Source organism: Catharus ustulatus, chromosome 10 (genome assembly GCF_009819885.2).
Source record: "Catharus ustulatus isolate bCatUst1 chromosome 10, bCatUst1.pri.v2, whole genome shotgun sequence".
Lineage (NCBI taxonomy): Eukaryota > Metazoa > Chordata > Aves > Passeriformes > Turdidae > Catharus > Catharus ustulatus.
Genome location: NC_046230.1, coordinates 8,781,285 through 8,808,100, shown reverse-complemented (window position 1 = coordinate 8,808,100; position 26,816 = coordinate 8,781,285). Strand labels below are relative to the sequence as shown.

Genomic DNA, 26,816 nt, shown 5'->3' with positions numbered 1-26,816 from the left:
AAAAAAAAAGTTATTTTCCATCTTCAACCTAATGCTAATTTTTTTTTAATTTACAGCCTGATCTTCTGTATCATTAAGGTAATGGAAAAAGAACAGACTGAGAACGGGAGGAAATGTCTCATTAGAGCAGATGATCTAGGAGAGAACAATCTGACATAGATTCCAAATTCTTCTTTCATGAATAAGCCTCACTACTCATCAGGGCAGGCAATAAAGAGTCAAATCCAAAGGAAATTTCACATAGCTGGTTAAGAAAAAGCAACTGCTCAAGGATCTTCACTTTGTACAATCCTCAGGACCCTTAGACATCTTCCCAGGTAACAAACCTGCCATGTCTGACCTCCCTAGAAACATGCCCTTTTCAGAGCTGAAACAGTCCTGACCTTAGGCTGGTGTCAAACATGCACAGCCACACTGCTTCCTCTTTCCAACCCCTGCTCTTAAACCCAATTTTGCTGAATGATGAGCCACCACTCAGTATTTTCCATGCACAGACACCAGAGATCTCAACCCAGGGAAAGGTGGGCAGAAATTGAAGAAGCAAGATCACACCACAATGATCATCAGTGACCAGCAAAGGCGTGGGAAGGGAGGGCAAGCACACCTGGCACCAAGAAAGCTCAGGTAGAGTTGAATTGTGGGCACACTGGCAGCAGTCTGTCAGGGAAGGGGGCTTCTTCAGGCACTGCAGATTCCAGCCCTGGTTCCCAGAATGATTGTGTCATTGCAGAGAAAATGAGAGCACGATGCAGTGTTAGCTCAGTGTTGTTTACATCCGGATGACAAATAGGCATTAGAAGGAAGAGCCCTCTTAAGGAAACCAGTTTGTTGCTGGAGGGGTTTTGGAGCACAAATCTGCTCTGTCTGGCAAATACTTGTTTGGCTTTGGGGTGCTGGTTCAGAGTTCACTCCATGTAAGTAACTTCCACCTTAAACACCTTCATTTTGCTGAGATATTTTCTTTCCAGAGCTCTACCTTGTTGTCAAAGCCCAGCTGTGTTTCTTCTAAGAGCCTCCAGCCCATCGAATACACAATGCATCCAGTGCTGCTGTTCCTGGAGCTCAGTGCTCAACTGAGCCAACTGAAGATGACCAGGCTGCCTGGCAAGCCCATGCATGACCTGTCAGAGTACTGATATAATATTTAGGCACCAAAACTGCTTAAAGTGGAGCAAAGTCATTACTAACATCAAATATGCAAAGTAGGCAGACAGAAAGCATGTACAAATAGAAGAATTGGTCTCATAAAAATTCAGTAATATATTACATTCTTTCCATACATACACAATAATCTCCAAGACCTAGGCATTTTCACTGAAAAATAGTTTGGCTAAGATTTTTTTCTTTTCTTTTCTGAAGTGGATATCCACATTTAGGATAAACATTTTCTCAAATTCAGGCACCTTTTTTATATACATTGCATCCTCTTAACCTGCTGCACCCTAGAGCTATGCTCACACTGCCTTGGCACTGCAGCTGTGTCACCCTGCAGCACCAGCTTAACACACCTGTCAGTGGGCAAAAAAGGCATTATCAAGAACACCTTCCTTAGTGAAATTTCAGAACTGACTGAACAAATTTGGTTCCCTTTTCTTCTGTGCAAGTGCTTGACATAGGATCATTTTTAATTTGCACAGGATGAAGAGTTCACATGATTCCCTCACTTCTGTTCTGTGCCTGCCATCTCTTCTGAGGCTGAAACTACCAAAGCTGCTTCATCTTCCAACTTATGATCCAAAGCAAAGATTGTCCAGAAAAGTCACATCATTCAGTGCTTCCCACCCCCCAGCACACACATGCACACAGAAATATCAACACACTGTTCTCCAAACAGAAGTTTTGCTCTGCTCCATGACTTGGACAAACCATTTTTACCAATATCCTATTCAGGGCTGAAGGCTCCTATTTGTTCTTGAATTCTCATGTAAGTGGTTTACAGTAGCCATCTGCTGAAAACATACACCTTCACTCCTGTGGAAGAGCAGCAGGGTTTCTGACATTCAGAGAACAATCTGATGTCATGTTTGACAAATGCTGGTAAATCTCTCACTCTCTAATCAAAGACTTCTTGGGTTTATACTTCTGATGCTGATCTCATGCTGTGGCAATTTCCTGTGCTCAAGCTGTGGGTAGGTACCATGGTGGTAAGAACATCTGAGTGGAGTCTCTCACTCGCATTTCTGGCACACATGAACCTAAAAGGACAACTGAAAACAGCACTGGCTTCGAGGCTTACACCCCAATGATCCTCCCCCCACCGCCCAAGAATAAGATAAAAATCAATAAATCATCTAATAATCCCTTCTTAAAAGTATTCCTTACATAAGGACAATTACAGATTGCAAAATATGGATTGCAAGAAAGACATCTTTCAGTAGACACTGTTTCTTTGCATGAGATTCAGAATAACAAATTGTAATTTGCTACTCGAAGATGAGAGATTTATGTGCAGGGATGCCATAATTGCTTTTGTGTTCTTCAAATAATTTCTTTAGTTTCTGTAGATACAATGCATGTAGCTGATCAATGTCTTCAGTGGTGGGGTTCAAGTTCTGTTTTACAGGGATGGGGCTTCCCACTGTAAATCAAACACAACAGCATTAGCTTCATTGACATCTCTTTTTAAGCAGAATTGCTGTTCCTTCTGCAAGAGCTCCACCACAATTCCCATCCAGATGGCAGAATCACAGCCCCATTTTCTTGGGGCCTGATCCTGCCTTTCACAATCCTGAGTTCTGGGGCTGGTTATTCACTTCCTTTTGCTCAAGTTCAGGTAAAATGAATTTAATCTGCCCCCAACATTTCAGTTTGGCAGCAAAAGAGCAAATGAGAAGAGCTATAAGCACGAACTTGAAGGAGCAGTTTACACTTCGAGACACAGTGCTATGGCTTATGTGCTGCCTATAAGTTCAACACAGTATTTAAAAATATATACTTTCTTACTGTCTTCTGCTCTGATCTGAATAGTAACACTACTCAGTGTGAGGGACACACTTAAGAGGACAGTGGTGCCCTCGACCACACATTCACACGAACAGGACTGAAGGAAACATTTACCTTCCAATTTAGTCAAAATGGATATCACTGCACCAGAAATGTTGTTGGTGACCTCAGCCTAGGGAGGCTAAACCCCCTAAACACTGTGAGGTATTTCTGAACCATCCATTGTCCACAAACATCACTGGAAACCAAAATGTTCTCCAGGTACTGTGCAAAGCCTGCTACCTGCTCCATGGGAGGTGACTCCATGGAATTCCAGAGGGCAACCTTGCCTTCCACAAAAAGCCATGGCTAAAAAGTGGATTGCTAAGAGAAGCTTCCCATGATCTCAGTCTTTCCTGTGTTGTTTAATCACTAGATTTTGACAGCTGCTCTTGCATTGGAAGGGCCAAGACCTTAACAGACCCAACTGGGACTACAGAGGAAGTCTAGAAAAACAGAGAGCTAAAAGCACCCCCAGGAGTTTTCCAAAGGCACCTGAAAATTCCTTTTAACACATGTTGCTACTTCAGATTGGATGGTGATGAGTAAAGGGAAGCCTAGCCAGAACCACAAAGAGCTGAGCCTGCATTTTCCTGCTGCAGCTCCAGCTGCCATCAGCTCTCAGGCCCTGAGTGGTGCTGAAACTCAGACTTCACATAGCTGGGGTGGGAACCCAGCCCTGGATTGAGCAATACCTAGAGGGGTGTGAAATCGATATAAATACAATACAGGATTTCCAGAGGCAGGACTGGAAACAGCCAGCAGCCCCCAAGTCCTTCTGCAACAGTCTGTGCTCCCAAGAGTGAAGATTTCTTGTGGAATTGAAGACTACACTCATCTCTCTAATATTATGTGCAGCTTTAAGGAACTTGCTCAATTTGATATTTTAGAGTTGTTTCTATTTCTGACAAAAAAGTAAAGGAAAAATAAAAGTACTTCACTCATCAAGCCCAAAACACTCAAACTTCACAGATCTTGGCTTAGCTGAATGGCTCTTGGATCCATGGCTTCTGAACCAGGACTGAAATCAGCCGTAGCTGGCCACATTGGCAGTACAGTTCATCACCTCAGGTGAGCTCACTGTGCCTCTGCAGATCTCAGGAGCTGAGTCAATGCTTTCAAAGCCATGCTGAACCATACCAAGGACACCCCACACACTTCCAAGGACACAGGGACATTGTGATAGTTCTCAAACACCAAAGAGACATCAAAGAACATGAGGTCCTTTACATCATGGGATCTTACAAGTTCTGTTGCAAGTCTCTGATCTTGCTAATTTTGTAGCACTCCTGTGCTTTTGTCATGATGAAGAAATGCCTCAATGACTAAGGCATTTTAAGCTTCAGAACAGTCCTGGTATCATCAACCCCCCCCATAAAAAAAAAAAGAAGCAGATTATAGATCTCATCCAATACAACTCATTCCAAAGCTTTTTGGCTTTAAAATAAGTGACATATTAGATGCACAGCAATCAATTATTTTTGAACAGATTTATAAATTTACAGATATTAGCAGCACACTGATGAATTTCTAAACATTTGCAAACATGTTATAAAAGGTGCAGGGAACTTACCAACTGTATGAATAGGTTGCCTGTAAGGTATTAAGCCAAAACTGTATTGGAATACTCCTCTAGCATGAAATAGTGGTAAAGCAAAGCCCATTATCTTTTGCAACTTCTCCTGTACATTCCTGAGCCATGAACCTTTGGGGTTTGCAACTTGCTTGAATAGTTCATTTTCACCAAAGGAAAAGACTGGGACCAAATGAGCCCTGTAAAACAAAGAGGACACTGAGAATTCTACATCAGCCTGCACTTGCACTTCAGTTCACATCAGCAGCATGGAAACATTTCACAATAACCAGCACAGAGAGTTTCAGCAGCTTTGGATTTCATCAGCAGCAGGCATTCAACTCCTCTCATGTGCAGCAGCTTTTTGGATGCCTTGGCTGGTTGGTGTTTAAAAAAATCAAGTGATTGGCACACAGCTAGCATCTTGCTTTTGGCAGTATTTAGTTGGATGGTACCTATTGCAATTTGTGACTCTTTGGAATTATGAAAATGAGTAATTGCATATATCATAAATATGTCTCTATCCACCACTATTTCAGCAAGTCCACCTGTGTTCCACTACATTTTTTCCCTTGGCAAGCAAAGAAGCCTCATTGCTAACCTTATAATGCTCCCAGCTGGGTGGCATCAAAACCAGATTTTGGCTTTCCCTTGTCTTTTGACCAGAGTAATGTGTGCCCTTGATTTCAGCACAAAAACCATGACAAAAACCAGACACCCTCACAGGCATGAGTGCAATGCCAAATTCCTCCTCTGCTGTCCAATTCCCAGTGGAACCCTGCTTCCTTTGGACTCCTTTGAAAACAGTAGCCTTAATCCATTATTACCAGAGGTCACATCTTACCCACAGAAATTACATGAACCCACTTTGGCTCTTGCACAGCCTAATGAATTCTCATTCAGTTATGAATTGGCCTGGGAAGAAAGGCACTGACTAGCTCCTGGACAAACTACTTGAGTGGATAGAATCTGTGCAGCTGTCTCCAGCAGGTAAACCCATCATTGTATTTAAAACCTTGGCTGCAGTATGGTTTCTGATTAATGCTTAGTTTCATTAACTATTCTACAGAGTTTAGAGGAAAAAAAGCAGGCTAATCCTAAGCAGTCTCTGAAGGATTCAGGGATGTTTTATTTTCTTTACTTAAATCTTAGTTTGTATCTTAGCTCTATTCTTTCCCCAGTACCTTTGAGAAAAACCTTACTGTAAAATAGCAGTATTGCTAGAACATTGTCAGAATTAATTTCTGCTGAACTGTGAATGCTTGAGGAGGATGCACTGAGGACAGAGCTGGCTGGAAAGCACTGTGGACAGTCAAAATCCACCTGTACAGTAAAAAACAACAGCTTCAACAGCTTCTTTAGCCTGGGGACTCACACAGACTATAATTCCTACGTATTATTCTGACTTGTGTCTGCTCAAAGTTTCCTTCTTCAGAGGATTTATCACTCTACCACCTGTAAAAGAATGCCTAGTACTTACTGTGGCTGTGTAAACACTCCACTTTTTACTACAACACTAAGACAAACAGGAACATCTTGTGGTGCAATAGCTGTGGTGCCCTGACACTATGGGATTTGTTTTAATCTAGTGAAGGCTTTTGCAAGATGCTATGTAGGAGGCTGAGACAGAGAAATAAGTAACTTATGATTGTGAAATTAAAGATAAGTTATCTGATTCATCATTTGTCTTGTGTCTTTAGGATTTCTTCACTTCATAGCAGGTATTTGTACTACCTTGGACCAAAATGTCCATTGCAGAAGTGCAGAGGACTTTTGCTGACATATTCAGGCCACATTTGACAAGCTCCCAGTTGAGGAACACAGCTTCTCTGTGCTAGCAGCACAGAGCCAGGGCCAGAGAGCACAACCCTTGCCTCTTCCTTCCTGTGTTGGTATTTGCTGCTGCAGATCATGAGCACCAGGAATGTGTGCAGGCACTGAATCTTCTCACCTGCATCCCACAAGCCTCTCTTGCCCTTTCATTTCCACTTGAGTTGGAAATTTTCTTCCCATTTTGTTAATTGTTAAAAACAAGACATCACAACCAGAAGCAATTCTGGATGCTGGGTCTTTGGGCATGAGCTCTGTCAGGCTCACATTGTCCCACAGCCCTGCTGGACAGGTGAGAGCTCAGAATTCCTACATTTCACACAGAAGCAGGGTTTTGTGCTGCTGTTTGTAGGAATGACTTGGAGCCTGCTGGTTACAGTGACCATGTGAGTTGCAGCCCTTGGCCACTCAGAAATAGGCACTGCCACCCAGAGGAGGGCTCCAGACAGCCATGACCCTTTCAGAAAGATGAGGACCATCACTGGAATCTAAGTAAGTGAAGGGCTAAAGGGGCCATTCCTGTGTTTTGCAAGTGTCCCACTCTTGCTGTTTGGTGTTGGAGATACTTTTGGAATCAATGTCATGAGAGGCACAGGTGTATCTGATTTCTCAATCCAAACCAATTTAGATGAGAGATAACCACCACCAACCTTTCTGATATGACAGACCAGACATCTATCAACATACTCAGACAAAAAAAGCACCTAAATATTTTTCTAATATTTATGGTTAAATATGAGCTAGTGATTGTTGAGGATCCTACTGAATTAATCAACAGTTGAGCAAAAATTGAGTGAAGACTCATTTAGGCAGAAAACTACTAATTCAAATACACAATAATTTTTTTCTGGGTGCAAATTAGACTAGAAAGTTGCACTCTATTGGCACACAAATTCTTTATGAGAATCCTAGTGATAGGTGTAAGAAACACCCTTGGAATTTTGGCACAGAACAGTTTCTAGTCTTTTGCACTCTGTAAAAGCAGAGAGCTCCTCAGAGACCACCTTTTCTCCAGTTAATAGCTTAAAAAGCTCCTACAGGTTTCTCAAGACTAGTATTTTTTTTCATTGCTTCACATGTCAATGTATAATCCTGGGAGCTGTCAGAAAGTGTAGTCAGAACAGATCACTGGTTTCAATATTTCTAATATACAAGCCATCTAGACCAGTCCAGAACAAACACAATATCTTATACTGTGTAAACCACTCAAAAGATATTTATATCAACTCTGCTTAATTACACACTGATGGCTGCATGATAGTAAAAAGTTATCTAGTTTTTCCTGGAGATTTTCACCAAAAATTCCCAGGAATTTACTTTTGCAAATGGCAATCTTCAAAAGAAAAATCTTCCGAATAATAGTGAAAACAAATCTTCCTACACCATAATTTTCAGTGATTTAATGAAACAGGGCCTGGCTATCCAATTTGTTTGTTTGTTTGCTTAAAATTATAAGAAAATTCTACCTTAATATATCTTCAATTTACCGAGCAGAAAGCAGAATGTTTGCCCTACTCAGCAAAACCAGCCAAGATTTACTAATATCATTTCATAATTCTTACTCTTTGCTAGTGCAAGAAACAACTGAAATAAAACAAGATATGCTAATAACACCTACTGTTATAAATTATGAAAGTCAAAGGGAGTTTTCAACACTCCCAGACTGGATCTAGGTGGACAGACTGGCTCCTTTACCAGATATCTGCATGTTCTTAGACACTTAGACTCTTTCAAATTCTCCAATTTGATATAATATTAACCATATTTAAGAATCAGTCTGCATTCAAAGCATGCTTCATGGAACACCCACCCATGTTTCAGGGCCATTTTAATAAAGCCCTTCCTCTTGAGGATGTTCAAGGTCAGACTTCCAGGATGTGCATTCAGAGATTCCTCGGCTCCTCCAATCACAATGACAGATGCATGGCCACCTCCTTTATTGTTCAGCACATGTGAGACGCTTTCCTTGGATGCAGAAACCATTCCTTCAGGAGGAAACATTTTAAGAGTGACCACTGGATCTTCATGTACAAGTACAGTGACATTTAAGAATATTTTTCAATATATAAATGATGTTTCAAAATTCTAACAGCACAGAACAGATTTCAAAGGTTTTGGTTCAACCTCCTCATTCTGCAACAGATTTGGTTTTGGGCACATACTTTGATGTCACATACTTTGATGATGAGTTAAATGCTGTTGCCTATTGCAAGAGTTTGGAGTTCTTCAGGGTGTGCTCTTCTGGCAACTCAACTCCCCTCAGAGAGACTCTGTGCCAAGAACAGGAGATGAATGGCAGCAGATACTGCTGAGAGGCAGCAGCTAAAGCTGAACAGCAGGTGCACATAAACAGGCACAGAGGGTCAACAGAATGTATAGAGGACTTCTTAAACTTGGAGCTACAGTGCCAAGCAAACCTCTCCATTCTTTTCAAAGCTATAAAGCAGCTGCATCTAAGGCAATTGCATGACAGAATTAGAAGAAGCAGAAAATACTCACTTCTACCATTCCTAGTAACTGCATCAGCTCATTCTCTAGCAACCAGGTCCAGGCACTCATCAATAAGTAGGCTAAAACATCAGACTATATGAAGCTTTTCTGGTACTCCTACTGATCCTGATACTTCTAATCAGAGGCACACTGCTGTACAAGACTTGAGCATCTCCTTAGGTCTTGCTCTGGACTTTGTGCTTTGAAAAATCCTTCCTCCAACAGATATGCACCTAATCTTTCAAAGGTTCCTTTTCCTTCTATCCCTGAGTTTTATTTCAAAGGCTTACAGTGGTTCCATTTACCCAGAAGCTGTATTTAATTACACTGTGTTGAATTCATATACTCCAAGTGACAATTTTGAGATCAAGTATAGTTTATGTTGTTGGTTTTACAGAGCTGGTATCAAAATGCACTTTTGGACGTCCTGCTCCCTACCTGGTCTTTTTTCCAACAGGGACATTACAATGTGGATTGTAAAAATTTTGTAAGAGAGGGAAGATGACTGTGATCTTTAAGAGCTGGCCACCAAGAGGAACAGCTTGCAACTAGAGCAAGTCCAGACCTCAATAAAAAGCTACATCCATTTGCCACATATGCCTTCCCATTCACTGTTACTCTGAAAATGCAGCTCACCTGGGATTCACAGATAATTCAGGTGATGCTCATTCATGTCAGCATGCATTTTCCCTGGAAAGGAAAGCAGGAGCTGCTGCCTTTCCCCAGGACAGCCCTGCTGAAGCTGAGCTGCCAGCCTGCACACAGGGCACTGCCCTGTGCTCACACCACAGCCCAGGAGTGCCACAGCCATGCTGCCACAGACAACTGCACGTTTGGAGACAGGCAGAAAAACACTGGGACATGAAACACTGTGCCAGGAGCATGGCTTTCAGGATATGGAAGATTTTGCAAGTGTTTTATGATTTGACTGGCGACCTGTATTACACCAAAGGTCCCCTCTCATTTATCAGCTGCATACCTGTGAAAACTGAGCTCCAATGCTGGCTGTTCTTTAGTGTGCCTTTTACTGCAGTTATTTCCCATTCTGCAGGTAAATATTTGTTCCCATGGGTCAAAATGCCAAAAACATGTAAATCTGACTTCCAGACAGTATTTAAAATTGCAATGTTCTACCATTGCAAATCCCTCAGTTAGCAAGCCTTAAAGAACGCCCTCAGAAATGACATTTGCATAGAAAGGCATTCTCTGATATGTTGAAGTATACATAGATAAGTAATTCTGATATTAATCTGGGCAATATCCTAGGCATGTTTCTGTAAATGGAGCAGTGGAACAGCTTCTCTGAGATTGCAGGCTCTGTGTTGCAGTCACGAATAAGGTTAGATCTCTATCTCCTGAACTTAGTCTTGTGCATCAGAGCATGCTTCAATGCTGTAGTTGAGTGAATTTAAGTAAAATAACTCCTGTATTAAACCACTGGGGGGTGAAGCACTAATCCTTATTTAATTCTTCTCATTTTCCTGTTCCCCCAACTTGATTGCTTGTTACTATTACTGTAGTACCAGTCATGAATGTCACCCCTTTATGACAAATGCTTCTCAGAACAGAGAAAAAAGATCCCTCTCTCTAGAGTTTACATCTCAATTAAAATTACACAAATTTGCAACATGGGGCTTCAATCAGGAGCAGGTAATTAAGTTATGGGTATAAAGATATTTGTAATGTATAAGACTAAGCCCTTCAGGTAAGAGATTATCCTGAATTTGTTTTGTAAGTGCCTGCTAATGACTGAATAAAATTATAAATTATTATGCCCTTCTCTTCTTGTATATAATGGATACTCAGGACTGCTGTCTGATAGTTCAAAGGAAAATCAGCAACTTCTTTTCAGAAAGAAAAAACAACTCAGTGATATAGTTTACAAAAATATTAATTAAAACTTCCAAATTTTCCCACAACAGTTCATCATAATATAGAGGTTAAACACTTATCCTTCTGAAATTACTTACCATATATAAGTAGAGGAATAGACTCTACATTCATAACAGAGGCTAAAATACAGAGCAACAGCTGAGGCATTCTGCTTTTACCTACCAGCACTCATTATGTATTCTCTGAAGAAGGGACAGCCAAACCAGATGGGCATGATATGAAGATATGGAGTAAGCCCAGGAAATAAATTTTTGAAAGGAGGATCGGTGCAAAAGTTTCCAAAGGCTCCAGCTACCAGGACCCCATGAGGGTGAAAGCCAAGTAAGTAGTTGTGATTTGGGTTCAGTTCTGAAGTTTTTATAAGCTGAAAAATGGAGTCAGTGGTGAGCATTATAATATTTACCCCAAAAACAACAGCTATGGAGATTGCACATTGACAGGATATAGAAGCAATGACAATGAATTTCCTCCTGAGCACTTAAAGCTAATGTCCTGCTTTACAGATAAACGAAGCTTAAATAAATGTGTCAGGACACCATGTCTAGCATTTACTGCACTGAAGCACAATCTTATCACACAACAGTCCAACTAGAAAACCAGGCTCTGTCCCCTTTTGTCACTAAATCTCAGATTTCCCATGTTTTAAAAAGAAATTAAGTTCACCCTGGAGTGAGTATCAGAATTTTTAGCAAAGGTGAGTCTTAGATGTTTGCCCATGCTTATGGCTATGCAAGCTGTTTGTGAGAAAGCTTTTACTCACGTGAATGGGAAAGTATTCCCTGAAGTACTTCCAGACAGCCCAGCCTCTGACCCACTGGGACCGCCTGCCCCCTGCACATGGTGTTTCCCAGTCCAGGTAGAGCCACAGCAGGTACAGAACAGCAAGGAACCAGAAGTTGCCCAGGATCAGGATCACGAAGAATCCACAGCAAAACTCTGCTACAAGAGACAAAAAGTGAAAGCATAGCAAGCATTAATCACATCTGTGTCCTTTTAAGACCCTGAATGCCCAACCCTGATATGTTTTTTACAGATTTACTCAAAATGCACACAAATTGAACTCATCTTATTCCACATTGTGTTGTTACAGTGAGGGTGAAACATCACAAGGGTGATCACCTCAGTCTATGAATTGTCCCTCTACAGCACAACTGGATCTTTGGTAGAGAGCATCTGGTTTACCTAAGGCAAAATAAAAGGAGACAGCAAGAGCTAACAAGGATGTAATGCTTCAGGGAGTGACAGGAAAGCTGGGGAAGGAAAGAAGGGAAAGGGAGCCATAGCAACATCTATTTTCTAATTACAGGGATGTTGGGCAGTGATTTTCTATTCTCTTTCTCAGCTTCTCTACCTATAATATGGGGGGGTGGTAGTTCTACTCCCAGCCCAAAGTGCCAAGGAGATGCACTAGACAAGACCAAAACACGAAGAGGTTCCTTTAGCCATTAAATGTGTCAGTCAAAGGCGAAGTTCAGGGCTGCTCTGGGAAAACAACAGCAGGTAAGTCCCGATAAACCAAACACATCAATTAAGAATTGTAACATCCTGCTACAATAGTGATATACAAGAATTGCATTGTACACAATCCAAAGAGCAAGAAAAAGTTGTTTGGTTAAATATAATGTGTTTCTTGGGGCTCAACCTTGAAGTAATTACTCAGGGAAATCCTATGGAAACTTTTTCTTTGTGGAACTTGCAGAATTGTAGTCTTGCAGTGTGTTGAGCAGCCCTGAGATATCTGAGGAGTAGAAGCTGCAGCTCTGTGCCCTGTGGTACCCCTGCAGCCTGCTGCTCTGCCACCTCCTGAACAAACCGCACCACGCTCATGGATCAGATGCTGAGCTCCAGGAAGGAAGGAAGCCAGGTTTTAGCATCATAAATACATACAATGGCAAGCAAAACAGAATGTAGCTCTCACTGGAAGACTCAATGGGCAGAGGTGCAGGAACCCAGTGTTTTTCAGAGATATTTTACAATGCAGAAGCAGTCTTTATGTCTCACAATTGACTGGCTTTCATGAGGACAATATTCTGTGAAGTCCTAGAAGTTACACCAGTGAAACAGACTGATCTAAATATACACTAAATAGAGCAGATTTTTAAAGGAACAACAGAAGTAATTCAGGCAATAATTTGGCTCACAAAATGTAAAGGATCACCAGACCTGAAAACTTTTGAGTAAGCAGACAAACCAAGAGTATAACCCATTCATCCTAGTTCAGATCACCTTCATTCAGGAGAGTTATTACTTGGGTGTTGAAGAGTCAGCAGATTCCCTAGACTACGCAGGTTTTGAGATGAGATCTCAACTTGGTCTACAGGCAGACTTGCATTTCCTCCAAACTGAATATTTAGTTTTTCTAAACTTCAACCAACTTGCTCCTGTGCCTAGTTTGACCGTGCCTTCAGAAGAGAATTGGATATCTTGTCTAGAAAGGAATGAACATTCACGTTTCCAGCAGGAATATGAGCAGAAAAATAAGGAATTGCATTTGCTTTGAGGGAGAAGGAAATGACTATAAACCAAAGCAGGAGCAGGAAAAAAACCTACCATTTTCAAGGATACTCCATTCTTTAGCTCATTGCTGAAGTTTACGGCTTCCTCTTCAAGCAAACAACCCCAGTCTTGCACAGAAAAGCACTTGAATAAGAGCTCTTGAAAAACACCACAGCTAACTGAGGCCCACAGTCCCCCAAAGTCAATGTGGAAAACTCACAAGAACTGAAACAAGTTCTAAGGAACATCATTAATGTAGTACAAGTAACACAGGGGAAATATGACACTCAATTTCATAGGGAATCCCACACTAGCATCACTCCAAAATAGAGCACAGAAATCTACTGAGGAAAAGTCATTGCCTGTTCCTTGAAGAAGAGAGCCTAAAACTATAGAATGCTAGGAATGCTAATCTGGACAGGATGTCAAGATTCTTAGTTTAAGTTTGAACAAGTGTGAGAAGCTTTTTCTAGCTGCTATAAATCAATTAATTTTTTATGCAAAAATTAGTATTTCTATTTCCTACCCTTCCTTTCAAAAGCACTTTTGACTTAATGCAGAATCAGTCACATGGCTTTTTTAACACAGAATCACATGGCTTTTCACTATCAGTTTGCCAGCAAACAGCTGGAAACTGCTTTGTAGCCAAGTATCCTTGCTGTGGAGCTAATTACATCAGCAGTGAGCAGACTCAGATGGCTGTTCTTAATCCTGTGCAGACAAACACACCAGATCAACAAGCTCACTGCTTTGCTTTAGCTAGGACACATTCCTGAGTGCACTGCAAGGTGTGAGGAGGTAAGCAAGCTGTTAGCACTTCCTAAGGGGAGCTCAGCATCTTCTAGGACAAAGTTGATTGCTACATTCCCAATGAGACATGTGAGGCAAATTCCTTTTACCATACCTCCTCATTATTGCAACAAATTAGCAGCCTGCAAGATGAGCTAAACACTGATGACTCAAAACCAATGAGCCTATAAACACAAACCTGATGTTTTCCCCTTCAGACAAGACAGTGAGTAAATAAGTAGCAACCATTTTAACTAAATTCACAAACAAATTTCAGGCAAAAGGCAAATAACTTGGAATTTGTCACTCTACTACATCATTGTGTCCTTGGATATTAGTTACAGTGTACGTTCTAAGTGTAATTTTTTGGTTGAACTTGAATTAGAGTTTTGAAAAATATCTATCATACATTGGATTTTGGGGGTGGTTGAGGGGGAAGGAGGAAATACAGATTAAAAGACAAATCACTGCCATGGAATTCTGAACATTGGGTTTGTGGACCAACGTTGGTGTGTCACTTCTCCATTTCCCATTTAAACACATGGATACTCATCTTTTGCAACAAATGGATGAAAACCACTCTGAGTAGCATTAGCTATCAGCACTGGCAGCCATCCTGCCCAATAATATTTGTACACCTGATTCTTCAATCATTAATCAGGCTCTGAGTTCGCAATTGGCAGCACCAAATTTATAAACTACTTAAACACCAGAGATGTTTAAGCAGGAAAGCAGCACAGGTTAAATCTGGAAATTGGAAGCTTCAAATGCATTTGGAGTTACTAAGGCATCAAAACTTGGATTAATACCTGTTGTGAAAGCCACCAAATGCAAGACTGTCCCTAGAGGAGAAGGCTCCCATTCTGCTCAGAGCAGTGATGGACAGCATGGCTGGGCAGTGCAGGTGTGCCCCTGCTGCCAGGGGTGCTGCTCTCGCCCCAAGCAGCACCACAGGCTCTCTGCAGTGTTCCAAAAACCATGCAAAGGAGCTCACTCCAAAACCTCAGGACTGCCCAGCAACTCAGGACAGCTCTGTACTCTGAGCCAGTTCCTTCCATGTCCCACATACAATTAGCAAAGCTTTCTCTAAACACATTATGCTGCTCTTAAATAAGCTGGAGACGTTCAGAGTTCAGCAATTTGAACCTCATCCCACCAAGGATGTGGTAAAAAAAACATCTTTATCTCACTAGCATCCTAGCAAATACACAGGTGGGGAAATGATTCTTAGTATTGCCCCTCCCTGGGTTCTATGAGTACATCTGTGTACTAATACACACAGCAAGGTGAAAAGCACATTTCTTATGTCTGTGGACACTGGGGGGAAAAAAGCACACAAAACCAAAAATTACATTCTTCAACAACCATGTTGATGTATCTGCAACAACAGTGGTTTTCTCATCCTTAGTTTTCAGAGCAGCAATGTCTGAGCTGGGTTGGGAACAGAACTTTGGAGGGAACACAAAAGAATTGTGCCGTGATGTTTTCATCCCTAATGAACATTTGCTCCTCTCTATTATCCCTCAAGCTACCACTGACCAGTTGATTTTAGCATTAAAATAAATTATTTTCCCCATTTGTGGGATACTTTCATGCAGGAAAAAAAATACTTAGCCCTAATTGCTGAAAATACTCTCTAATTTATTTATATACATATAATGAAGAAAATGACAGAAACACACATGAAGGAACAACTACAGCAAATGGACTCCAGTATTCCTGACAAAGTAACACCTGAGACAAAAGGCAACACCTGAGAATAGGCAGGCTGCCAAGGCAACAGTAAGCAAGCTCATGCCTCTGCAGAGCATTGCTCTTCAGCTTTTAAATAGAAAGCATCTTTTAAAAAAATGTGGAGACATAATGTTAGCACTGTCCTATTTAAAGCCCACTGCTCTGTGCAATTCTTTCAATGTACAGTTTTCCACAAGTAACACAGGAACCCACTGACACTTTTTATCCGTGGCAGATATCTAACTGCACTGGAAAACTGTTGGCTTCCCCAGGAATTTGGTAGCCACGTCCAGAACTGAGGTGGTTGGGCAGCCAGTGTTTATTGGATATGGATCAGTCTCCTGTGAGGGCCTTTGTCAGGTTATTGGTTACAGCTGGGAGCCACAAAGATATCTGAGCATTCCTACAAGGAAGCTGTATCTCAGCAGTGCTGTGATAGCAAACACAATCCCTCTAGAGACTTGTTTATGCTGAAATTTGGTTCCAAGTTCCTAAGACCTTCCACTGGTAAATACTGATAAATAAGAGATACAGAGCATTACACACAACTGACTTGGAGGTAGAGTGCCCTATATACCATAAATCCCCAAGTTACTAATTGCCAAATCCCAAGACAGCATGCCAAATTTAGTCTGCCTATTTCCCATTTCTTTTCTTTCTCCTGTCATTTCACTGTCACTCATGTTCACATAGAGGTTGTCCTTGGGTCTCTGGCCTGACACAGCCGAGACATTTTTTATTATTATTTTTGAGAGATACAAACAAATACAGAGACACATGGTTAAATTCCCTCCCTAAGATGGAGGTAACAGAGGCAGCATTCCTAGAAATACTAGTCAGCAAGTACCCTACTATTCTCTGTGATCACACTTCAGTCCTACCCATAGGCCACAATAAAGTTCACAAAGAGATGAGTACAGTGACAAAAACAAGTAGCAATACCAGCCAGCTTGCTAGGAAGGGCTCATGGAGGTTAGCTGAGTTTTCTTAAGCATCAGAAGAGTTCTTTTTTAAAAAGACTTCAAGGAAGAACAAAACCATACTAGTTATCCAGCTATAGCTGATGAATTAAATCAGCACCAGATAACAAACCATCATGGCACGTTTGCAGAAAAGGTTAATATTTGCTTTAGCACATTGCACTGACACCTTCTTTCTCAACACAGAAACCACTTATTATTCCAGCAGCAATCTCTCACTCTGGGCAAATGTTTCATTATTTCTATTCTTTTGGGGAAGCCAAATCCACAACTCAAAACTGTTTCCAGCAAGTTCAATTAACAGACTGCTTCATCCTACATGCACAGAAGTTTAATCACTAGTGAACAGGATGTAGTTTCATATATACCAATGTCTTCAGCATATTATTTTGTGGTTTTGTGCATATTAAAGTATACCTTATATACTAATTTTGCATTATTAATGGGTGTGCAAATAAATACAGGGGTGCCTCCAATTTAGCAATTACTTCCTAAATCCCCAGTGAGGGACCAGGGACACTGCTGGGCCCCAAAATTGGGCCTTAGAAGATGCACCATTCTCCCCCACCATCACCTTTTCTCAGAGAAATACCCTGGTATCCCTGCTGGAGAGTTAAACTCTCATTTCCCTCTCTCATTGTCTGGCCCAAGACACCACCACTCCACCCAAGTTGCTCAGTTTTGCATTTGATTTTGTATATGCTCAAACTCCACTGTCCATTTTAGAAGTTACTGAGAGCACATAGCTCACCAACTCGCCTTCTAGCTTTACTATGTCAAAAACCCTGTCATTTGATTTGTGTACATTAGAAAGGAAAACAAAAGGCTAAAGGACAGGGAAAGCAGCATTTCAACCAAATCTGACTGATTTTTCTTTGTTTTAATGGTTTTGCCTCTAAATGAACCTTTTGATCTCCCTCCTGCCTGGGTGCTGCTCACCTCCTGACACAAACTGAATTTCACTGACAGATGTGCAGTACTGATGCACACAGCTCACACACACCAAGGATAAATGCCCAACTGCTGTGTGAGAAACAAAAAACTTACACTTGTTCCCAATAGGAAGATATCAGACATACTGGTAAATGCAGTAAAATTAATCCAAAGTTGTTTAGAAAAATATTTCCAAGTTAAAACCAAAGATTTCCTGCAAACACCAGGCACCATTGCATCCATCAACAATGATAATTTCTTTAGAGCACAGGCACAAGGAACCTATGAGACAAAAATGGGGGTTATGTAACCTCTTTGCTTTGTCAGTCCAGCAGCCCTTCCAGGCGTGGAGATTTTATTTCTGCAGGTGGCTTTGTGCCTGGGGTTGGGTTGGACAGTGGCACAGAGTGATCAAGAGCAGCCAGCACACAGCCAGCACACAGCCTCACAGGCAGAGATGGTGTGGGTGTTGCACGAGCTCGGAACAGGGCCAGACCTGCCCCAGGACCATCAGCCCCTGGCCAAGCAAGCTAATCTCTAATAACTGCAATTACCGGCATAAAACTACCGCCTGTAAAAATTGTCTGGTTTGGCCTTTTATCCAAAGTAGATACTGCCACATTGCAAAACTTCATGTATTTGCTGTTTCAGCAGTGAAACACTAGTGGCTTAACATTACACTTCAGCCTGAAGCTGTTTTGGATTTGTGCTTAATACAGTGAGAAATAGCAGGATTTTAGCATTTGCCAGTTTTCAGTTTTAACAGCTCTAGTTTTCTGGACTCAAGACTGATAATACTTGTCTTTCAAAAGACAGAAGCCCAATTAAAACACTTTTTCATGGAAGTTATACGCAAACCTTTCTGGTCTGCTGCGCTTGGAGAACATAAGCTAGAAAACCACATGGCATTTTCAGCCAGCACACGGTGGGAATCTGTTAATGGGCATTTGTCTCATCTAACCCAGAAACTCTTACATACACATCCAGTATTGCAGAACTTATTTTTGCTTCTGGTGTCATGCCCCTGGATAATGAACAGGCAAATCACTGTTACAATGAAAACTTGTCTTTTCCCTTTGAGGGTGAACTTTGGCAGCTTGCAGCACAGAACAAGGAAGCATGGGAACTTACAGCCAGAATTTTAAAGAGTTTCCTTTTGTATATAATTAAATTCTGTGCACATCTGTACAGCTTTTTTGAGACAGAGACATGTTTACTTTGCCTACACTGCACAGCAGAAGCAATGGATCTGTAGTGCAGATCCAGCCCAAGCTGCTACACTGCACAAAGAAGCAGAACTTTGCTTGTATCAGGCTGCTTCTGCTATTTTTTTCAGTATTTGTAGACTGATTCACTCTTTCTATAGCAGGGATGAGATTTAGGCTTCAGCAACTATTGCACATCTGTATTTCAGGCCAGCTTGTGAGCTGCACGAGCTGCACAACCAAGAGGCTTCTATCCAAGTCCCATTGTGAATTCTAAGTTGTAATAGGCTCACGTTCCCCTTACAGCTCACTCAATGTGTGAAATTACTTTTTCACACCTTACTACCCAGGTTTGAAGCATATCATTGACCAATGTAGCTTTTGTCATTCAGGGCGTTAATTTTCAGAGTTATCTTGCTTCATCAATTAGTCCTATAGTTCATTTTACTAATCTATGGCATGTTACAACATACCTAGATGGACAACTTTAGCAGCTAAGCCAGTGTCCCATTTATTCACTGCTCTAAACAGAATCCCTCTATCTATATCATGAATCATGAGTTGTCATAGGGCATTACTTGTTCAAGTTTTCACATGCAGATATATAACACAAGACAATCAAGATCATGCTTGGCATAAACTAGTTCCAGCCACACACAAACCCCCAAAGAACACCTAAACCTCCAGCCTATTCTGTGATGAGTGCACACAGTATTTCACTTGTCCTGAGGCATCCCCTCCCTGATTTGAAAGTGTCACAATTGAATTCAAAGCTTACAAAGACTGTTCAGAAAAAAAAAAAAAAAAAGAAAAAAAAAGAAAGGCTGAAAAATCCAGACATAGGGGTAGTCCAGAACATCAGAAACCAGCCCAATTCTTGCTGCTTTAAGTCATTTAGGATTCATCCACCTGAATTTTCCTGCAGCTAAGGGAAACTTTTTGGCCAGATTACTGGCTGCCATATCACTGAAAGCGTCTGCCTACGAAATGACAAGGTCACCTTGGTCAGCTCTAAAGATAAACATCCACATGGTGCACAAACAGATAATTATTATTAGAATCAAATTGTTAATCAAGCATTCTTGCAAATCCATTTTTTCATGATCACATGAACTGACCATAGTCAACATAACCAGCCATAAAACCATTTCCAAATCGATTTCCTTGATGTTCCCAGGCAGTGCCAGCTGCAGATGACAGCTCCCTACTTTGCCAGCTAAACTACAGAGAGGGGATTTTTTGCATCCCAATCACTTCTAGTAAGCACAGGAACATGTGATTTTCTGCAGCAGTATTGCTACATTATGGGGGTGGGGGGAATCTTTTCTTCCACTGCCCCCAACTTCCACTGCTTTATGAGACTGAAATAATGCCTAGACCTAATTCAATAACAGAAAATTAAAAGTACAGACTACTTACAATGTAGCCACAGACAAACTGTTTATCATTTAACTACATATAATTTAGAGGTAACAGAATCATCTGCTGATTAATCTGTGAAGATACTTCATACCCTCCATACTTCCCCCAAATCTTTCGTGTGCAGGTTAACAACCTAAAAAAAAAAAAATCTGAAAGACATCAGACCATCTGAAGGATAATGTATCTGCAAGACACACAAGGAAGATATGTGCACACTCCTTTCCTCCTTGTAAATCCTAGAACATAGACGATCATTAAGCATTTCCAGTAACACACAGGTGGCTCTGTACCTCAGAACAGACCATTCAATAACCACTTCCCAATTTTTACAGTCCACGGATAGAGTTAAGGCTTTTCTTACCTTGGTCAAGTGATTCATTTCATCATGTTCGAGATACCTACCCATGTGAATACAATTGCTGCTGTGAATAGGGGTTTAGTGATAGGTGTCTATTAGGATATTAGAAACATTAATTATAAAGGAACAATCAGTGGAAAAAGATTACCACTTTGTTGCTAAAGAATTAGCAACACTTTCTTAAAGCCGGTGAGGATATTTTTCATCTATTTACAGAAGTGTCTGCATTTGAGCCAACTCACCAGCAATGCCCATTTTCATAACCTTGTTAAATGAGAACTTTATTGAACTACAGCATATAAAGTTATTTTACGAGATTACGAATGAAAACATCATCAGCCATGTACCAAACTTTATGCTCATGTTCGATAAAAAAATTGCTGTCAGAAACCTACTGGGCGTCTCAATGAGGAGCCACAGACACTAGCTTTTTAGGATCATGTGTGAAGAAGAACTCATCGAAAGAAACAGACCCACAAAAAAAGGAAAAGCCATCCAAAGCTTTCAGGAAAGAAAGAAGTGCGATGCTCTTGCCCGCCCGAGGGTCGCCGGGGTGCCGCTCGTCCCCGGCCGCTCCTGCAGCCACGTGGAGCAACGGGCTGGCACCGAGCGATGCCCACGGGGAACGCCGGCCACGCAAAAAGCCGCTTCTCGCCTTTTCTCTCTGGGGCAGGGGCAGGAAGGAGGAAGGCTGTTACCCAGCAGGAGGAAGGAGAATATCCACTGCAGCACGGCGACTGTCTGGATCCTCCTCTTTAGGGGAATATTGATGGGGGCAAACTCGACCTTCATGATGACGGAGAGCAGCGCGGGAGGCACGGACCTGCCGGCTCCGGCTCCAGCCGCAGCTCCAGTCCCAGCCCCAGCCACAGCTCCAGCCGCCGCACCTGCCCGCTGCGCGCCGCTCTGCCGCGGCCCCGCCGTGCAGGACGCGCCCCTCCCGCCGCCGGCGCTGCCCACGGCCGCGGGTCCGGCAGGCGGGGACCGGGAGGCGGTGCCGCCCGCCCCGGCCGCGGGAAACCGGATCCAGGAGCAGGAGCAGGAGCAGGAGCGGGCACAGCCCGGGCGCGGCTGCGGGGGCTGGCGGCTGCGACACCCCCTCCTCCCACGGGCGGCCGGCGCCGCTCCCCCCGCCCGCTGAGGCTCCGCATGAGCGGCACCGGGCGGAGGCACCGGGGCTCTGTCGGAGCGAGCCCCGCCCGCGGACCCAGGTGCATCCGCACACCCAGCACCTGCGCTGCCCTGGCGGGCCCGGCTTTTCCCCTGGGAGCGGCCGGAGAGCCGGCACTCCGGGCGTGCTTAAGGCTCTTACCCTTAAAGAGCTTACGGAGCTGACCCAGAACTTAGAGTTCCTGCAGTGCTTGGCGTCAAGCGTTTCGTTTTTAATTAAACCAGCACACGCACAGCCACCGCCCGCCCGCAGCGCTGTCTGTGACAGGGATCGTCAAAATAAACTTGGGAGTGAAAAAGAAACCACCCCCCGAAACTTGCACAGCACTGGCCCAGCTGACCTCCCCTTCTCCATGGGGACAGCGGCACCGCTGGGATTCACCATCCCCACAGCGACAGGGGCAGCGCTGGAACCTGCGGTGCCCACCCGGGGACGGAACAGCGGCACCGCTGGGATTCACCATCCCCGCGGTGACAGGGGCAGCGCTGGGACCTGCGGTGCCCACCCGGGGACGGGACAGCGGCACCGCTGGGATTCACCATCCCCACAGTGACAGGGGCAGCGCTGGGACCTGCGGTGCCCACCCGGGGACGGGACAGCGGCACCGCCGCCACCCGCGGTCCCTCACGGGCCGCCCGTCCCGCCCAGCGCCGGTGACAGCGCGGGGTCCCGGCGCGGGCTGATGTCACCGCCGTAGGTGCCCGCCGCGCTGCCGGGCTGGGCGCGCCGCCCGCCTGTTCCCGGGCGCAGGCCGAGATCGGAGCAGCCCCCGGGCCGGGGTGCGGTGTCAGGGCACGGGCAGCGCGGTGCTGGGCGGGCGCGGGCCGGGGGCTGAGGGCGGCCCGCGGGCAGCGCGGCGGGAGCGCGGCGGGGCCTGGCGGGAGCGCGGCGCAGGCGCAGCGCGGGCCCGGGCCGCCATGCCGACCGTCAGCGTGAAGCGGGAGCTGCTGTTCCGGGCGCTGGGCAGGAGCTACAGTGAGTGCTCGCCATCCCCGCCGTGCTGCGGGACGCGCCCGCCCGGCACCGCGGCCCCCGGGCTGCCATCGCCGCGGCGCCCCCGCCGCTGCCCGCCCCGGCCGGGGCGCGCTCGGTGCCGGCGGCCGCGCCCTCCGCGCCCTGCGTGTCCCGGGGCCGCGCTGGGGCTCTCGGGGAAGCTCAGAACTCGGAGCGCCGCTGGCTCTCCTGCCGCCTGCTCCTCGGCACGCCAGGCGCAGCCGTGTGTTATCCTGCCCCCTCTGCCCATTGCCCCGACACGCGCTGCTTTGAGCCCGCATCTCTCGGGAAACCGCGACCACGCGTGTCCACATGGCGGCTTCTGGCTGGAGTTTCACTGTCTGCTTTGGGATCTGGTTAAACGAAGGAGAGATGAGAGGGAGAGCAGGCAAAGCGAGCAGTGAATAGCGTGGCTCAGGAAGCAGATTTAAGATGCTCGGCTGAGGAGCGTTCGGGACATCGGTGGTTTAGAGCAGACGGGAGCTGTGGCTCGGCAGACAGCCCGGTGCGGATCTGCACGGTCAGCTCCGGGGTGTTACTCACCTGTACAGCGCACTTGATGCAACCTCTGTAGAACACCCGGACTGATCACAGTAGGAGCACTCGGCAGAAGCTGCCCAGTTATTCCCTTCTCATTTCATTATCTATCTGTTCAGGCCAGAGTTGCTCTGACAGACTTGGCTGAGGAGCTGAGCTCCAAAGATCAGAAGCCCTCCCTTGTGACTCTCCAAATACCATGTCAATAAATCGAATATGTGCTAAAGAAGCTGCTACTCAGATGCAAATATAAGGAAAATTCCTTCAATTACTTTTATTTTTTTTAATAGCATTTGTTATCTTGTTTGAAAACATTCCAAACACACACAAAAATTAGGTCTGAGGTCTGCCTATTAACCAAAATTCACCATCTTCCTTCACAGCGGATGAAGAATTTGATGAGCTTTGCTTTGAGTTTGGTTTGGAGCTTGATGAAATTGTAAGTAATGTACTTATTTGTTGCTTTTTCAGTAGATGTAACATATTGACAGCACTGCTTTTTGGTAGAAGTTTGTATAGCATTTTTTTCAGTATATCCCCTGGTACAGGGTTGTAATGGATTGTATTAACAAAGATGTTTTGAATCTGGAAAAAAACCCTTAGACTTACAAAAGTTACTGCTTTGGAAGCAAGAGACTCCAAGATTTTGCAATACTTTCTGGAGCTCAGCACTCTGTGCTGCTTGATCTTGTCTCAGGCACTATTTTATTTAGCAGCATAAATATGGCCACAGGGCATGCATTGATCATATTTTACAAGATCTGTTTGGCTTTGTTTGATACACAGTCATCTGTGCAATATCCACAAAAAATTTATTTGTCTTGGACATTGTTACTTGAGTTGTAACTGATTTACATTTTAAATTTTGATAAAGGTTCTGTACTTGTGGAGATTCGCTAGTCCTGATAACTCGATCCAGGCAAATCTTGTTCAAGTAGACCTGTTTTGGTTGTGCCATTTAATTTTAATTTATTGGCCTTTTAATGATGTTTATGAAAAGACATCTGAACATTGTATGTTATGCTTTATTTCAGAATAAATTTGATTATGACAAGTCATTTGCCAATCTATTGCCAGAAGTGAGGTCTCAGATCTCTACTGGGATCTGACAGCCTGAAAGTTCTTGCTCCTATAATCTTTTTCTTAAAATTTTAATACTGGATTTTTCTTGTGGTACACTGCTCTACAGTTTCTGAATTTGAGGTTTTATGTAATTTCTTGTATTTGGTGTGCCCATTTGCCATATAAATGCAAATTAGAGTGTTAAACTTAATACGGTTTCTCCTCTCACTATCATTCTGCCGTCAATGTTAAGATGTAACAGGTTAAAACCGAATTTTTGCTTGGTTTCAGACGTCTGAGAAGGACATTATAAGTAAAGAAAAAGGTGAAGAAAAGGCAAAAGGGGCGTCTGATGTCGTTCTCTATAAAATTGATGTCCCTGCCAACCGCTATGATCTGCTGTGCCTGGAAGGCTTGGTCCGAGGACTGCAGGTCTTTAAGGAAAGGTAGGGCAGAGCTGTGAGATTTCTGTGCTGTTTGTTACTTGTTGAAATATGGGTCCATTTCTGGTCAGTAAACAGAACTTCCTGCTTGCTTGGATTTTGAGTATGGTTACACATGTAGGTCAGATTCATCAGATGTTCCTCTGGAGGGGATCTATTGCATAACTTAAACAGACTAGACTAGAATGTTACTGTACTTTGTATCTGTTCTACAAAGTTTTCAATTGCTGTTCCATTTGAGATTTATCCTCTGTAAAGAACTTCTGCAGAGAAACTTCCTTGTGATCCTTTATAGTAAATACCAAAACAAATAATTTATTTCCCTTTTCTGCAAGAACTTTATCTGAGTTCATCCTTTCTAGTTCAGTAATCTGTTTACCATCCCATAAAAAACAAGTTTTGCTCAGTTAGCTAATTACTTGCCAAGAAATGTTATCAAGGAAGTTTTCTACAATATAATTGCTGCTACATTTCTAGTTTGCTGCATTTCAGCTACAGACTTACTTCTGTTTTTGTTTTAGGATAAATCTCCCTAAGTTCGAAAAGATAATACCAGCTGAGGGTGAAGGTCAGAGGCTGATTGTCACTGAACAGGTAAAAAGGTTTACTGCACTTTTGTAAATGTATTGAGAGTTGCTGAAGCAGCAAGATCCGTATCAGTATGATTTTGTAAGAGCAGTGAGACTGGAAATCTTATTTGCAGAACAGGAGCTGAAGAAATATAAATATCTCTACTCGGTGTTGTCTAGTCTTAGGAATGAGGAGGGGGAGGAAAAACAGACAAATTGTTTTGGGTGAACCTAGTAGCAGATCAAATCAAAGTTTCAGATGGAGCTCATATCAAAGTTTCAGAGCTCTCTTGAAGTCTGCATGCTGCTGTTGTGAATTGCAGACTGCCCAGATCCGGCCTCACGCTGTAGCCGCCGTCCTCCGAAATATAACTTTTACCAAGGACCGCTACGACAGCTTCATCGACCTCCAAGAGAAACTACACCAAAATATTTGCAGGTTAGTGCTTAGATTTAAAGTAGTGTATAGTGTCTGTGTGCATGATTTTATCCCTATTGCATAGAGGCGTTATGGTTATGCCAAGGGAAATCTTCTATAGGAGCTCTCTTGATCCTTTGCATTTCCTTACCTGTTCTTGTCTGCTGCCAATATTGTTCAACATAAATAGCTGTTACAGTTCATTCACCAGTTGAGACAGAAGTGTGTAGCAACATTCCCTCTGAAGTTGCCTTGACAGTTGTGTTGTTATTCATAATAATATTTATTAAAATGTTATTCATCAAGTAATTTCTGGGCTTCTCAAAATTATCCTTCAGCTTTCTCAGTAAGCTCTGTGAACAGCAGAGCATCATACTCTAAAAAGCTCCCAAGTATTACTAGTAAAAACATTATTTTGCCTTCTTTATTTCTAGGAAAAGAGCATTAGTAGCAATAGGTACCCATGACTTGGACACCATCACTGGTCCATTTACTTTTACAGCCAAAGCACCTTCTGAAATTAAATTTAAACCCTTGAATCAATCCAAGGAGTACACAGCCTCACAAATTATGGATCTGTATAGGGTAAGTGGAATTTTTCAGACTTGTTGCTCTAAATGAGGAAGATAAATTTCCAAGGCTAAATATCTCTCATATCCTTGTTATTCAAAGTTACTCTTACAAGTAAAACACAGTTATCTTCTGTAGCTTAACAGCCAGTGAACATTCCATGTTTTGCTTGTCATGAGCAATGCATGATAATATTTTATCGTCTCTGAAAGATATGTTGTATTTTGGGACTAAGACCAACTATTAGAATGGGTTTGGTAGAAAACTTCTGGTTTATCCACATGAAGATTTGTTTTCATGATGGTCTTAATAATACTGTAAAAGCTTGTTTATTTGTCTACATATAAATATTTGGTGTACAAGGGTAG

At 43.1% G+C, this 26,816-nt stretch overlaps 2 protein-coding genes across 2 annotated transcripts in view; one reads left to right on the top strand and one right to left on the bottom strand.

Moving 5' to 3' along the window:
* LOC117000902 (2-acylglycerol O-acyltransferase 1-like) lies at positions 1-21,562 on the bottom strand. The gene is made up of 6 exons (XM_033068976.2): positions 21,384-21,562; positions 11,529-11,707; positions 10,931-11,132; positions 8,196-8,370; positions 4,556-4,755; positions 1-2,578 (listed from the first exon to the last, which is right to left on the bottom strand). The coding sequence occupies exons 1-6, from the start codon at positions 21,475-21,477 to the stop codon at positions 2,424-2,426; spliced, it is 1,005 nt and encodes a 334-aa protein (XP_032924867.1). The 5' UTR covers positions 21,478-21,562; the 3' UTR covers positions 1-2,423.
* Positions 21,563-22,748: 1,186 nt separating this feature from the next.
* FARSB (phenylalanyl-tRNA synthetase subunit beta) overlaps positions 22,749-26,816 on the top strand; it is a 36,681-nt gene continuing 32,613 nt past the window's right edge. Inside the window, exons 1-6 of the mRNA XM_033069121.1 lie at positions 22,749-22,831; positions 23,770-23,825; positions 24,740-24,894; positions 25,413-25,485; positions 25,784-25,899; positions 26,313-26,463. Of these exons, the coding sequence (XP_032925012.1) occupies positions 22,774-22,831; positions 23,770-23,825; positions 24,740-24,894; positions 25,413-25,485; positions 25,784-25,899; positions 26,313-26,463 (609 nt within the window). The 5' untranslated portion in view covers positions 22,749-22,773. The remainder of the gene's footprint in view (positions 22,832-23,769; positions 23,826-24,739; positions 24,895-25,412; positions 25,486-25,783; positions 25,900-26,312; positions 26,464-26,816) is intronic.